Genomic DNA, 15,499 nt, shown 5'->3' with positions numbered 1-15,499 from the left:
ATATCTCCCATTTTACAGTCTCTTCATCTGGCACTTCATTATTCCACACTTACAGTAAATAAAGGTGAATTCCAAGGGGGTTTAACAGAGAGGCAATTTTATCTTCTGGACAGGACACTGGGCAAGTGCCTACAGATTCCCTCGGGTTCCAGCATGTCTTTCACTCCTTTGATGACTTTAGCTACCTATTGCCTATCATCAATAGCCAGGCAGCTATTCAAATTTCCGGAGAAAAAAAACAGAGATGTTAGCTCTTCTCTCTCTCTAAATGGGAAAGGCCTTTGCAAGGGTTCCCCGACGCTTCAGCAGGCTTTTTCTTCTCCATAATCTTTCACCTTCAGGTTGGTGGGGTAATGCATCCGTCATGTCCCAAAAAGAGAGGCACCTGATCTTAGAAGGGCAAAATTTCATACCTCTACCTACCGAGGCTTTAACACTTGAAAGGACCCTGCTGCAAGACACTCCTTTGCATGTTTGTGCCTAGCTGGATTCTTTCCTTGGATTTTACACCATTTACAATATATTCCAAGCTGGAAGATTAGGCATTGCCTTTATAAATAAGTAACATTTATTTCTGGCAGACCACAGTAGTCAAACAATATACCAAAAAGAACTTTTAAAAATTAGGTAATGATATCTTTTTTTTCCTGTGATCAAAAGCCCAACTTTTTAATTACCTACCTGCGTGTCGAATGTGCTGCAGATTTGTACTGATGAATATGATCTAAACAGTATTTCAACTGATCTGAGTGTGCATTTATATCAGTAGAAAAAGCCAGCTACATGCATGGTTTCTTTATACACTTTTTACCTTCTCTTGATTATTCTGCAAATGCATAAACCCATGTAAACCCATGACCTGATCAAACATATAGGGATCTATTAACATATTTGTTCTTTCAGCATGAAGGAGGTCAGGGAGAAGCAAATGCAGTTATTTGTGCATTCCTACTGCAGCTAAGTCTGCCTAAAAGGTCTTCCCCTTTACAACTGCTATACTAGAGTGACTTGTGTGATCGTGTTGCCCTGACAACCAATGGAGATCCTCTTTACAGTTATTCTATCAGACATCTGTATTTTTAGGACAGACAGCCCTGGGTTTTGTTGCCCACCAACACTCACACTCCCCCCTGCAAACACCTGTGAAATAAAACACAGAGGGAGTATCAAAATCAAAAAAAATTGTACAAAGCTAAAGTGCAGTTAACTGACATTACGGTTATGTTCCTTCCCTTTACCTCAATTGCCTATGTAGTACTGTTGAAGCACAAATATGTATGTGAGTATTTGCCTCAATATCTTGCTGGGTTTTGATTTATGAAAAAAAATATGAAAAAACGCACACATACCTTCAGTACAGTCCACTGTTCTACAACAATAGCGTCATAGCCCTGCATGGTTTTACTGTCTTCTGCAGCAACATCTTCAAAGAGAAATACTCCATCCATTGTTCCATGTAAAGAATCTGTGAAAACACAGGCTTATTATTTGTAAGCTTTATGGAAGATACCCTATGTGCAGTGAGACGTTTGAATTTATTAATAACAAGTTCTTCCAGGCACACTAATAAAAAAGCATAGACCTTCCTCTGACAATCCAACTCTATAAAATGGATGATACTAATTCCTCTAAGTAAGAGCAACCGCCACTGTCTACTGTGTCATTCCAGAGTTTGCCCTCAAAAAGCACAACTCTTCCACTTTGTACAGGCAGAAATAATTCAGGCCTCAATTCAGCAGTACTGCCCACCTACTTGAAGTTATACACATGCTTTGTGGGCTAAAAAACACATATATAATACATTGCGTCAACTTTTCAAGGGCTTCACCCATGATACGCCCACGATAATGACTACAGCCATTCATTCACGCTAGTCAGAGCACTATGTATGGATCTGCCATTAAAATTACACGGTCTACATGGACTAGGGAAGATCTGGCCTATCTGAATGGTGTGAAGGAAAAGACACATTCACAACTATTTCATCAGTTTATGACAGCATTTTGACCAGCTGGTTTAGTGGCTCTCTATTCTCAGTTGGATACCCAGCATGTTCAGGCTTTCTTCAGACTATGCACACTATTAAAATTACTCGAGCAGCAAGTTCTCCTCGATCTTAGCCATACGCTCCATAACCAGCAGTCACTCCCATATGCAAGAACTCTCTTCCATGTATTCAGATTTATCTGCTCCATGACAGAACAGAATCAGAATAACTGAAAAAATTGACTGACTTTTCTGTGCAACACAAAAAGTCAAATAATGAACATTTGACTTATATTTTAAACGCTATTGTAAAAAAGGCAGTATGGTATCCTTTACGAACACAGAGAACTCCAATTACATTTACAAAAAGCATTTTTTTCAGTCCTCCCTTCTATTTAAATAATACATTTAGCATGTATGACTGATTATAAAGATCTTGTTCATTCCCTTAAGTGTTGTATTTTATACAATTTTTTTTTTCATTTTTAGGAAAACTATGTTCCTTGCAAAGATATGATATATGATTCTGAAATGGAACCACACACACCAAACTTATAGATCCCTAAACTGATAGGACAGTCTTATCTATTTAATGCAAGTTAACCAAAATTCTCTTTTATCACCTCCTCCAGCCGTACATCTAAGAAAAAAATCAAAGCAGTTACCAATTCCTTAAAAGAAAAACTCGGATTATGCTTTCTTCTGCAAATTTATTGTTAAAATGTTATAGCTTATTATTTTTACTATTAGAGCAGTTGCAAACAAATAAATTGTTAAAAATAGAGATACAAACTTTTTTTTCTAAGATAGTGCATTGATTGTATTTGTTGATGTCAAGGCATCAATAATTTTCCTTGTTTTTTTTATTCACCTACATCATTCTGTATGTAGTACAAGACACTCATATAGCATTTCTTTGACAGCCACTCTGTAACAAGACTTGCACCCACAGCTCAACTCAGACAAGGTAATAGGAGAGAGCGTATACTTTGCAAAGCTTTCTCTTACTGGCCAGCAGCAGAACTTGAGACACAAGCATGGCTTTTTGTTGATGTCTCATAGGAAGGATGACAGACTGCCAAATAACTATTCTGCCATTTCCCAACTTTTTTGAGTCACAGTACTCTGCGGGGGTCTCAAGCATCCAGAAAGCATATGTGCTGCTGTGTCTTCCACACTTCTCCCCTTTTCCTCCTCGATATACACTCCTCCTTCTAGACAAGTCTGCTTAGTTATTTCCTCCTACTTTCTTGGTGGATGTTGTGAGGTCAAGAGATGCTAGCGGGAAAGCATCACTACCTCCTAAGGAAAACATCAAACTTGCAAGTAATTTTCACATAGGAGGCAGTGGAGAGGATTAAGTGGCTTCCTACTTCCTGCAGACACAATCTATCTCAGCCAACATCATCTGATGTCACTATATGATCTAAATTCAATTTATCATCTGGACGTGCAAAGCCCACAACAAACCAGGCTCCTACAGTTGAAGACTTTTGTCTACAAATGCATGTAGCAAGATTCTTGCAGGTGTAAAGCACGTGCACATCCCCTTGCTTCTATTTACATGGTCAGCTACTCTCTTTTGTGCAGTTTCAATCAGGCCATTAAGTTCTAAATGAGCAGATGCAAATATTCATGTCTAAAACAGAACAGATTTTTGAGCTCAGTTGTGAGCAAAGAAAATGTAAACCACTTACTAGTAGCTTTCCTTGGGATTTGGTTGGGAGACTCAAAGAACTAGAAAAATACACTGTCTACTTTCATTGTGTTTGACTCCCCAGACAGGCTTCCTGTAACTCTGTTCAGATTAAAGAGGGACAAAGAAACGTCATCACTACAGTCTGCCATTATTACACATTGCTCCAAAGAGGATAAACTGGATTACAAAGCAGTAACTCCTTTCAGCAGCTGCATCTGGAGGAAGATGAGGGTAAGAGGCAAAAAGGGAGGTGTTTTGCACTCCTGTCATCTAGATAGATTTCTTCATCCCAATGAGGAGAACAGACATTTTTGTTGAGAAATAATAAGAACAGTTAAGTGGCTGGGTTATAGGTTATAGCAGAGCAAATGGGGTATAAGATTTAATTACCATATTTCATTCAGAAATGGCACTTTGTTAGGCCCTAGATTTAAAATCAGGAACCAACTCAACTTCTGTGCAAAATATCTTATTCCAATACCCAAACCCATATCGAGATCTATTTTAGGATGAATAATATACAAATAACCCTTTAATTTTCCAAAGCAAGGATCACTGGACAGCAGCTAAGGCCAAAAGCAGAAAACCACAAATCACCACTACACACAGACATTCAAATATTATAAGAGAAATTTTATACAGAGTAGGTGTTCCGTTAATGTATTGTAAATTTTATTAATCAAATCCAACATCACACTTGTGCCACAAGTGCAGCTTGAGTTCTACCCACTCATTTGCCAGCTATTTAATAAGGGATCAAAACACAATCAGCATGTGTGTGTTTGCACTCACTCATAAATCATCCTTTATGCTTCATTCTGCTGCACATTCCACTTGCACAGTTCACAGCTTCTACATATGTGAACATCATGGCACATATGTAATCTTTTAGAAACTAATAACTGAGCTTGTGAGATCCTACACGCAGCAGATAAACTTGGCTGCACTTCCTTGTTGGATGTCCAATGATTACCATTGAATGCTACATCCAATCAATTCTAAGATTTATTTATCTTCTGGCCAGAAAAGATCCCTATGGAAAATCAGAAAACTAGAAGGGGAAAATTGATGAAGGGTAGAGAGCTGATGCCTGCTGGTGTCTGTTCAACAGAGTGATGCTTGTGAAAAACTCCATAAGAGAAACTGGTTGATGACACTCATTACAATTCCCCCCCTTAACGATAACTAGATCTCCTCTCTACCTGTCCTGCCACAGTGTTTAACACTTTCTTGCCATGAATATGTCTGCCAATTCTCATACCTTGGCAGCACATCTGCCCTTTTACAGCTCATCTACCACTCTACCAGCTCAAAGGGGGAGGTAGAGGAAGGAATAATTGGACCATGCAACCCCTATCATGTGAAACATTTGGGATGCTTAGAATAACTGCGGGAAAGGAGAGAGCAGAAAGAGGACTAAGGGTATCGTATTTTAGAGAAAAGGCACACATAATCTACACTGTGGTGTCAGGATTAGCAGGAATTTCAAGGAAACTCTTACACAGATGTGTGAAAGCATGACTCTGCAATTTAAGGACAAAGAATTGGACAGATGCAGTCTACCTGCAATACTTTTATCCCACAGATGCTCAGGAGTCTACAGCAACTTAGCCTACAATCATATGTTCTAGAGCTGACCCACAAGGTGGGATTCATCTCAGCTAACCTTAGATATCCATGATATAGATGTCTACAGCAGAGTTGCTCACCTAAGGCTCTCTTTACAATCAAGAGAGAGAGAAATAAGCAATATTTCATGTAGAACACAATTTCACAGAATCATAACATAATTCAGATAGGAAGGGACCCCAGAGGTCTCTAGTCCAACCTGATCAAAGCAGGGTCAGCTAAAAGAGCAGACCAGGTTGCTCAGGCTTTATCCAGTTGGGTCTTGACAACCTCCAAGGATGAAGATTGCACAACCTCTCTGGACAGTCTCTTACAATGTTCAACTGTTTTCATGGGAAAAACATTTCTTCTTGTATCTAGCTAGAACCTCTTCTTTCCATTTATGCACATCTTTTCTCATCCTCCCACCATGTACCTCAGTAAAGAGCTTGGCTCCTCCTTGTATGTACCAGGTAGGCTGCAGTTAGGTCCCCTCTGAAGCCGTCTCTTCTCCAGGCTGAACAAGCCCAGCTCCCTCAGCCTGTCCTCACTGGGCAAGTGCTCCAGCCTTGACTCTCCTGGTGGGCCTCTGCTGAGGTCTACCGTCACTAAATCACCCACCTCAATTTATCTGATCACTTTTTGATTTCTACTGTAGGATGAGGTGCATCACAATGCAGATCCGACTGGACTGTACTGGTTCAGGCCTAGATCTCCACTGACTATAATGGCAACTTTGGTTGACAACTCAGATGTAGACATCTACAAGGCAAATTCCTACATTTATTCAGCTGAATCTCACCTAAACTATCTACAAAATCAGCCGTCCAAAGCTTTATATAGTGATACATTAAGCTGGTCTTTCCGGTTACCACTGTTTCTCATGCAAGGTATTCCCTGATTCTGATATGGTTGCAACCTCTTTTGATAATCTCTTGTTTAACAAGCTTGATCTCCTGGAATTTAGCCTGTATTAAAAAGTTCTTTGGTAATTCCAAATGTTGGCCTATTTGCAATAGGGCACTAAGTCATGCCAATAAAATAAACCATTCTGACTTTGCTCGGTTCATGGTGGCATTTCCCACTCCACGCTCTTGAACACACATAACTTCTTAAAGAAAAGGCTCAGAACATAAAGGTTACAATCACCTTCCTTCCTCTGAAACTGTTCCATTACCACTGCATTTTTTATTAAGGTACCCTACTGTTCACAAAAAGCTATTTTCACTGGGTTGTATAAATATTTGATGTAGTTCTGTTGACAAAAAGCTGTTTTAATGTTCCTGCTTCTGATTTACAAGAAGTATATGGGAAAAAGATTTACTATGACAGGTCCACTAGTGGGCAAGAATTTTGCCAGTGTTGCCTCTAAACTACAAAGCCCCCTCATCTGGGAAGCTAACCTGCAATCGATTGCTCTCAATGAGGAAAACTAACTATCAGTGAGTTTATGTGGCATGTGATCTGAATGTTGGCCTCTGCTTCATATTTATAGATTTCTCTCCCCCTGAATCTTTTCACCTTCAGTACACACAGAGAAAATAATTCCATATAAATGATAAAAATCCCAGCCACTTCAGTGGGTAAGGTGAATATAACTGACCAAATGCATCACTGGTTCCACTCTGTCAAAGGCAGTGCAAATACAACAGGGACAATTAATCTGCACCTCTAAAAACCTGACTACTTTTGTCTTCCAAGCAACTCGTATTTTGTTTTCTTTGCTTTGTTTTTAAATACTGCCAATGTTTTCTGGTTGGTGGGCTAGCTTCTTCTAAGTTTTAAAGTCAGGAAATTCACAGACAAAATGGCAAACAAATACAGGCATGCTGTGTATTTAAAGAACTGTAGTTCAAAACAACTCAGGATGAGCAGGCTTGTAATTATACAGAATCACATAGTTGGGGTTGGAAGAGACCTCTGGAGGTCATCTGGTCCAACTGCCCTGCTCAAGCAGGGTCACCTAGAGCAGGTTGCCCAGAACTGTGTCCGGTTGGGTTTTGAGCATGTTCAAGGAAGAAGACTCCACAACCTCTCTGGGCAACCTGTTCCAGTGCTCAACCACGCTCACAGTAAAAAAAAGTTTTTTCTTATATTCAGATGGAACTTCTTGCGTTTCAGTTTGTGCCCATTGCCTCTTGTCCTGTCACTTTTTTAACTCAGTTAAGTTACCAAAACATAACCTTAACTTTGATTCTCCCTCCCTTCTCACCCTCACCTACTCTCACACCGCTGACGGGAGACTTGCTGCTACTGAAAGAAGCAGATGCCGCCTGTTGTATCCTCACCATTTTCAGTGTTGTTAATGTGTAGCTTATCGCTACAGTACCTGCTTCTCACTAGGAGAGAGAATGGGTGAAGTCCCATGATCACTTGAGTTGAGCATTATAGAGGGTCAGTTTAGATCTGGGATTATAGGCAGAGGCAGCAATGACCTGAGTTGGATAAGAAACACCATTAAGTGACTAAGCTCAAAATTTAAATAACTGTAGTCGTTAACGTAAGAACATTCAAGGAATAAGCAAGCTGCTGTTTCTAACTTATTAGCAAAACCTGAAAATATTTAATATATGGCATAGCTCTGCATGGTTTACATATTGTAACTTGCAATTGCGTTATATTTCTTAATTATTCGGTACAAAAAGAAACAATTGTAATCAGTGAACTTTAAAACTCTTTTAGGCAAAAGTACTGGCAAAAGGACGAAATGAATTTATGATAATTGACAATCTGGAAATCCTCACTTTGTTGGGCATTCCAAGGACAAGGGAAAAAAAAGAAGATAACAACTCTGCTTTTAAGTCTAATATGCAAAATAATGAATTCATATTTTAAGACAAAGAGAAAAACTCAGAAAAGAGGAAAACTCCCAGAACAAAGAAATGTAATATAACCAATTAAAGAAAGTATGCTAATACTACCTTAATTTAGAGGAGGATTAATCAGTGAATTAGGAGACCAGCTAGTGAAGAGCTGGATAGGGTGCCATAAAAGGCCAGAAAAAAGTAGAGATGAGAAGCCCTCTGCCTCGTCTTTCCTCCCTCCCCCTTCCCCTGGGTTGCTTCATATCAGTATTTGACTGAATAAGATATATCACTTCTCTGCAGCATGGGAAAATTTTAGGATTTAAATCATAAACCTTTAGCTGCAACTGGTAGCAGCTTACAAATGTTCTTAGCAAATGTTCTTCTAATAGCATGGACATGGCATTTATCATATTGTTCTAACTAATATTCACACTTTTTAAAACCTTAACTCTGAACCTCTTGACTTTTAAAATTGTTGTCCTGTAACTGTAAAACACTAATAAAAATGTTTTGTAATAGTCCGTCTTCAATCTCTAGTCTAACTTAACCCTGAATCTGTCTACTTTTATATAACTCAATTACAAATTTGTTGTTCCATTTGCACAGAAACTTTACCATCATTATTCAGCCTTACTTTATCTGTGTCTGGGCAGTTATCTGGCACTCCTCACTGCAGTATTCAAGTGCGTGAACTTTCCCCAGAGTTCTCTTATGTAAATGAACTTTAAAAGTTTAAATAACAGAAAAATGCTGTGCTTAAAGCATTTTAGAGCACACTGATAAGCAGTTTTTATTAAAGAAAACACTGAGCCTGATACAGCCAATTAGATTTGACTCTATGAGCTGCAAATTATACATATAAAATAAACGATCATTTGTTTTTAAGCAAGTTAACTAGCAATTACAAGACTTTCCAGGAAGCTGTGCAAAAGCATTCCATCAATTGAACTTTAGACCTTCCTTTTTTGCTACTTGCTGCAAAATGAAAAATTAGGACTGCCTGTTAATTTCCCAGTTGCATTTTACCAGAACAAACTAATGTTGCTGTTTTTTTATCACGGGTCCAGGAATTCTGACCAGCTGCAAAATAGGAAGATGCTCTGGAAGCAGTTCTCCTATGATTCTGCGGCTCAAACCCACAGACCTCAGAGGCAGTGCCCAATCTATAAGTTGCCAAGTTCCTTTTGAGGAATGCCAAACAAACCAAAATTAGGTGAAAGATTCATAGCATTCACAAGATTCAGCCCTAAGCATTTGAACTATGAAGTATACTCATAACATATTTTTATCCAGTGATAATGCCAACATTTTTATGTTCAAGTACTTTCCTCCCCTCAGCTTATTTTCATGGTTCCTTGGTTATGTGCCTCAGATCGCTATTAGGCACCAAAATCCTTCTTCGTACCACAGACGCAAGCTTGACTTCGGAGACACCAGGTGGCCAGGAGCGTAGAACAGACTGCCCACCCTATTAAGCTGGATTCAAATCGTGGATTTAGTGCTACATTTTCACAGTGTGCAAACAGCTTTTTTAGTCTATTCTTACAGTAAGACCAACATCGAGCCCTCATTCATACACACTAGCTAGGATGAAACAAAGATGATAATTTTGTAAAACACTGTGTTGTCAAGGTGAAAAGGACCCCTGCAGCAACCGGTAGTAGCTGACCATATTTTGGACATACGAAACTAGAGGGACCTTATACTGACCTAGGATCAGACCCAAACACAGTGTGTGGCCAGACAGCTAAGAGGAAAGCTCTTTCCATTTATGCCATCTGCTTTACGATCTTATTTTAATTCATTTTCCTTGGTGCTGTTTATTAAGTCTGTATATTTCTGCAGCTACAGAATCATCTCTATTATGTTTATAAAATACAATACATGGTCTCAGTTTTCCTTATTCAGATGCCAAAATATTTCCTGTGCTTTCATTCCACTTCACTGAAATGGGCTGATCTAAAAGAAATCTACCCCGAGCCTCCACTAAAAGCACCTCCCAAATGTCTTCTCTTCAAAGATAATGACCTCTATTAAAGGAGAAAGGAAAATAATCACAGCATAATGCTTTCTCTAATTTCCATACCATTTACCATTCCAAGGCTGAAGATGGCGTTTACCAATGAGCCTCCTTTCCTGAAGTGATCTGTCATGTGCTCCAGCCAATTTGCTTCCAAGCTGTTGACAGTCTGCCCATTCCTGGAGATCCTCATTGGGATAGTCACTGTGTAATACTGACTGCATCTTTGCGGGGTTTTTGGCTTGTTGAACAGAGCGAAGATCTCTGTTTCTAGCAGAAAAAAAAAATTGAAGTTGGAAAAATAAAACAACCATAACATGCTATTTTAGCTAAAACGTTTGCCCTTTCCTGACTACACTGTACAACTGCAAATACTCTGGGGTTATCTCCTTAACACATTTGTGCAATGTCCGGCGTGGTAGGGTCCCAAATCCCAATATGGTATTTTGATTGTTGTTATAGCATTTATTATTAATAATGTATTTACCGTGGAAAAGAAAACATTTAAAGATAGTAATATTTGAGTACTACTTGACTTCCCTCTTACTGGAGTTATCAGTATAAATAAACATACGAAAACAAATGTGCTCTACAAACTGCATTAAGTACTGTAGAATTCACATCACCATTAGAAATTAATGCAAATAGAACTTATGTTTTTCCACTGAAAGAATTGTTAAAAATCTGTGACACTGGGGATAGTTCAAATCTGAAATCTTATTGCAAATTTAGGAGTAACTGAATTCCATAGATCATGATCATTAAATTAACATATTTAGTAATTTGTTTTGGCAATACAGTGGCATGGAACCAGCAAGGAGTAGAGTAAGCTAAAGGAAATGCAATGAATCATAAATACAGAGACTATGCTAGCTGGTTAGCTGATTTACTCTGAGTCTGAGCCAAGGCAAGACACTAACACAACAGCATATGAATTTTGGAAAGTGGAACTATGAAGGTCTTACAGATGAGAAAATTTTCTAGAGTCTGCTGCATATCACTCCTAGTATATCTCAGGAGCAGTTAATTTAGTCTTACCATTATAAAAAAAAGTCAATGCTGGCAACAAAAATATTCACAGCTGTAAAGTTTGAAGTAAGTTTAAGTGCAGATAAACCTTCCAAACTTTCAGGAGGGTATAACCACCAGTAAAGCTACTGATATAAAATGGTTGCACATTATTATTTCACTTATTAATGGACAGGGAAATCAATGATAAAAGTTTTGTTGACATCCAAGAGCCAAAAATTTCCCCCCAAAAAAATTAATTTAAAAGGCAAAAAGTTCATATGGCCCCTCAAGTTGAAAGCAGCTCCTCTTGTTTCCAAGTGATAATATCCTAATCTCAAGTATTATAGTAAAGAAAGTAAAGTCAAGAGAGATGTTAGGATTCCTCTCTCTCAGAAACGTCACTGAGCAACAAATGAAAAAGATGATTTTAGAATGGATATGCTCCGAGAGAGGCTACCAGCAGAGCAATAAGCTCAGTACATAACCAAATATAAAAAAGAGACCTAATGGTCTCAGAGATGAGACATGATTTAAATAGAGTACATGGCAGTAAGTTGCCAACATGAATCCCCCTTGCTGTTTACCACTTGTTTAGAACGAACAAAATGATGAGAATAACTCAAAAGAGCGCACACAGACAACTTATGTATTCAATTTGATTCTGACCCCCAAAATAGACTCCAGTGTTGGAAGTAGAGATTTTTTTGTTGTGCATGAAGACATCACACTAACAACAGCAAAACAAGGAACTGGAAGTCAACAGGGAGACGGTAATTTGGATTTGACATTGGGATACGTACAGCACGTATTTGAAATCTGCGGGAGTCTTTCAATGGCTAACATGGTTTGTAACCATTACTGAGCATATACCATGCCAGTCCTAGACGCAGTTCAAGATTAAGCCACCACTGACAGCAGTTTTCAGCAGGGAGCTTGACTGCTTAAGTATAGGCAAAGCCACCTTCAATTTGGTTCTAGAAAACTCAAAGCTTTTGACATAACATTGGAATATTTTTGCCTTGCTCACAGGCAAATAATTTTCAACACATGTTTTGAGAGCCCTTTAATAAAAGGGAAAGTGATTGAGCACTACAAAATATTTGGCAAAAAAAAATGAAGCATAAAAATAACACTTGAACAGTGTAAAATCCTAAACAAAGGAACAAAATTAAAATTCCATAGATAGTAAGAAATGGTACATTTTTTTCTGAAGTTTTACGTAGGGAAGAAGGAGTCCAAGAGTGCTAACTTCCTACTGAGCAAGTAGGCTAACTGGGAAAAAAAAAAAAAAAAACACCTGGTGCTTTCTACCTTCATGTTCACAAGGAAGGATGGAGGATTGATGCCAAAGACTGAAATACATTTTCCATGGGAGGAAAAGGGAGTGCTGTAATAATGAAAAGCCATACAGGACTAATAAAGAAATCAGTAATGTTGTGCAGGCAATATATTTGGGAATATCCTACTATAGGTGAGCTATTTCTTTTTCTGTCACATAAAAAACTACCTTCTCAGACTTTTGCTCTTGGAAAGTATTAGCATAACTCACCAGTTAAAAAAATGCATAAGAAATTAATAAATTCAAGCCAGAAAGCACTGAGAGGGAGAAGTATAAATAAATAAACTAAAAAGACTTTAAAAACAAAAGCTCCTGTCTGGCAAATCAGCAGCTGTAATAAAATTCTGGGGTGTTGCAGGCAGACAGAAGTAGGGAACACTTGAGTGGTTCAGCTTCACACCACACAGAAATATTAAAAACATGGTTAATTGCACTAAAAGACTTCCATTGTTCAGTGTGGAGAAGAGCAGCATCAAAATATAATTAAACTTGTTGGGTGAACTGTCTCGAAGACAGAGTATATAAAAAAAAAGAGATAGAACTGGTCTGACTGACTTGGAGATAACTAGTTTAGAACTACAAGACTAAGAGTGGTTCTACAATGTGCAAGATTCTAGCATAAACCAGAATATATTATTCAAATAATAGCTATGCTTTGACCAAATCTGGCTGTCCTCTTGCCCAACAAAAATTGAAGAAACTACGGTGAAAGGTTACTAGAGTTTGATCCAAATCTGATGACAAAAAACCTAATTGCATCAAAATGCAACGGAAATCAAGACAATAGTCCGGCGGGTAGGCCATGTAAAGTCATTCTCAATCCTACATATAAAATCCCCAAAGGGGCAGGATTGTTTGAATGAATTCATGTTAAACATAAAGAATAGGGATAAAGTCAAGGACAGCACCAACTCAAAGGAATGTCAATGGAATTTCCTTATGTAGACTTGTAGCTTGTAAGGAAAATAAGCAAAGCAGTAAGAGAAATAAATGTACACAATGTTTTCTAGGATTTAGACACATATAGGAAAGAAAAATGTTCTGAGGTTTAAACTGGGAAGGAGACAAGGACTTTTTTTCTGACTTCTCATTCTCTAAATTATTCTAGTCTACATCCTATTTTCAAACACAATTCCTGCCACTGAAGTAACCTCCCGGAAACAAACAGCTTAAGGAGGTTATTTGGAGACCTGACAAGAGATTTGTTTTTTAGTTGGTATAAGATGATATTTTAAAGTAGAAAGCACACCTGAGGAAAAATATATCAGAGAAAGAAACTGGCATATGAAGAATAATGTTCCAAAAATATATGAGAATAAGAAGGCAAATTATCAGGAGCAACATTATCAGAAGGACCATTATTGTGAATTTCCAAACATGAACCATTAACAAAAATAATCACTACTTTCCAATAATTACAATTCTAACTTTAGCATTGACCCAACCTAACTAGCAGACTCAAGGTCCGGGTCACATACATTCACATCATTCCTGATTTGGTTTAGTTTCTGATTCATCTGCTGCAAAGGACCTAAATGTGATGATAAGGCTTTGAGACTTATTGCTTCTATTGCTGCAAAACCTTCTCAGACAAATTAGCAGGGTTTCTTTTCAACAGACAAAAAGGATACAAAGATCAAGAGCTCCCAGGGTATCGGCACCACATACAGAAATGAATCAATTCAGCTGAAGAGCAGACAAAAGTAAGCCTTTAAACTCAGGTGTGCAAACTAGTCATAACAAAGGTGCATCTGCTTATAGCATCTCTCCAGTTGCCACCTGACTTATTCTCAGTCATTGTGAACACGCTGAAAAGCAGGGTAAGTGGTACATTTGGTGCATCTTTTCTACTCTGTTGCAATGGTAGGTTCCTCACCCAACCCCAAGCCCCTAAAGGTGCTAGGAACATACTTGAGGCAATCTTAAATTTGGCTTTTATGCATTAGAGGTCATGACAATACTTACTGCCTGCAAGTGGTTTTGAACTTCGTGCTGATGTTTCACTCTCTGCTACTCCATTCTGCTTGTCAGCTGCTTCTCTTACACTTGGGTTCTCGTGTTCAAGCTGTTCCTCATTTTTGCTTGCAGACTTAAAATCCAGCTCCTCAGCAGCCTGTCCTTCACCTCTCCCATCCTCCCTGGATGTGGCATATTGGTCAGTGCTTTCCTCACTTGTTGCTAGAGTATTGCATCCATTAATGCCGTCTATTTTCTCGCTGTCCAGTGAAGCATGATCCTTAGGGTAATTTGAAATGTTTTTATTATCTTTTGATTGCACAGAGTTGTTACTGGTGGGTGTCAGAGAGCAGCTGACAAGGCAGTTCTTTTGGGAATGGTACTGAGGTATAATTCCAACGAATTTCAAGCCTTGACTTGCAGCATCTTGAATCTACAAGTCAAAAAAGATTAGGTTTTAACTCCAAGCTTTCTTAACTACACAGAAATACAGAAAATAACACCCATCAAGGGAGCTAGAATGCCATTTTACTACTTTTGTCCACTATCACAGGAAATTGTTATGTTGTATTTATATAAAACGTTAAACTCTAGTTAAGCAGGATGACAAGTTCCCTAAACAGTCTGTAATAATGTGAAAGTGCAAAAAAAGAGAAAACACCTCCACATGTCTTCACCAGGGATAAAATATCTGTTTGAAAAGTTTACTTATGCTAAATTAACAGAAGTGGTATTACTCAAATGAGTTTTGAGTATCAACCTTACGAAATCAGGGACCTGTAATATTACATCTCCTGCTGTATAAGGAATGCTCTGATTATGACATTCATGCAAGGAAATGTTCATTAATTCCCTTTGTCACATGCACCACTATAACAACAGTTTTTGTTTTCCCTATTTTGAATTGAGACACGAATGACAAACTTTCATATAATGAGTGTATAAAAAGTAAAGTTATTTCAGTACATCACTTTTGAGAAGATACAGAACTCACAGAATAGAAAAAGGAGTTGTGAGATGAGAGAAGAAGAAAAAAATAATGAAAAGTAAGATAGGAGTAGTATTAATTCTTT

At 38.2% G+C, this 15,499-nt stretch overlaps 1 protein-coding gene across 6 annotated transcripts in view; it reads right to left on the bottom strand.

Annotated features, from left to right (window-relative positions):
- Positions 1-15,499, bottom strand: part of RFTN1 (raftlin, lipid raft linker 1) — a 98,275-nt gene that overhangs the window by 14,386 nt on the left and 68,390 nt on the right. For all 6 annotated transcript variants that reach the window (XM_067291530.1, XM_067291526.1, XM_067291531.1 and 3 more), the window contains 3 exons: positions 14,436-14,859; positions 10,187-10,390; positions 1,350-1,465 (listed from right to left, as the gene is read on the bottom strand). In XM_067291530.1, the coding sequence (XP_067147631.1) occupies positions 1,350-1,465; positions 10,187-10,390; positions 14,436-14,859 (744 nt within the window). The remainder of the gene's footprint in view (positions 1-1,349; positions 1,466-10,186; positions 10,391-14,435; positions 14,860-15,499) is intronic.

Source organism: Apteryx mantelli, chromosome 2 (assembly GCF_036417845.1).
Source record: "Apteryx mantelli isolate bAptMan1 chromosome 2, bAptMan1.hap1, whole genome shotgun sequence".
Taxonomy (NCBI): Eukaryota; Metazoa; Chordata; class Aves; order Apterygiformes; family Apterygidae; genus Apteryx; species Apteryx mantelli.
This window is presented reverse-complemented; position numbering and strand designations above follow the sequence as displayed.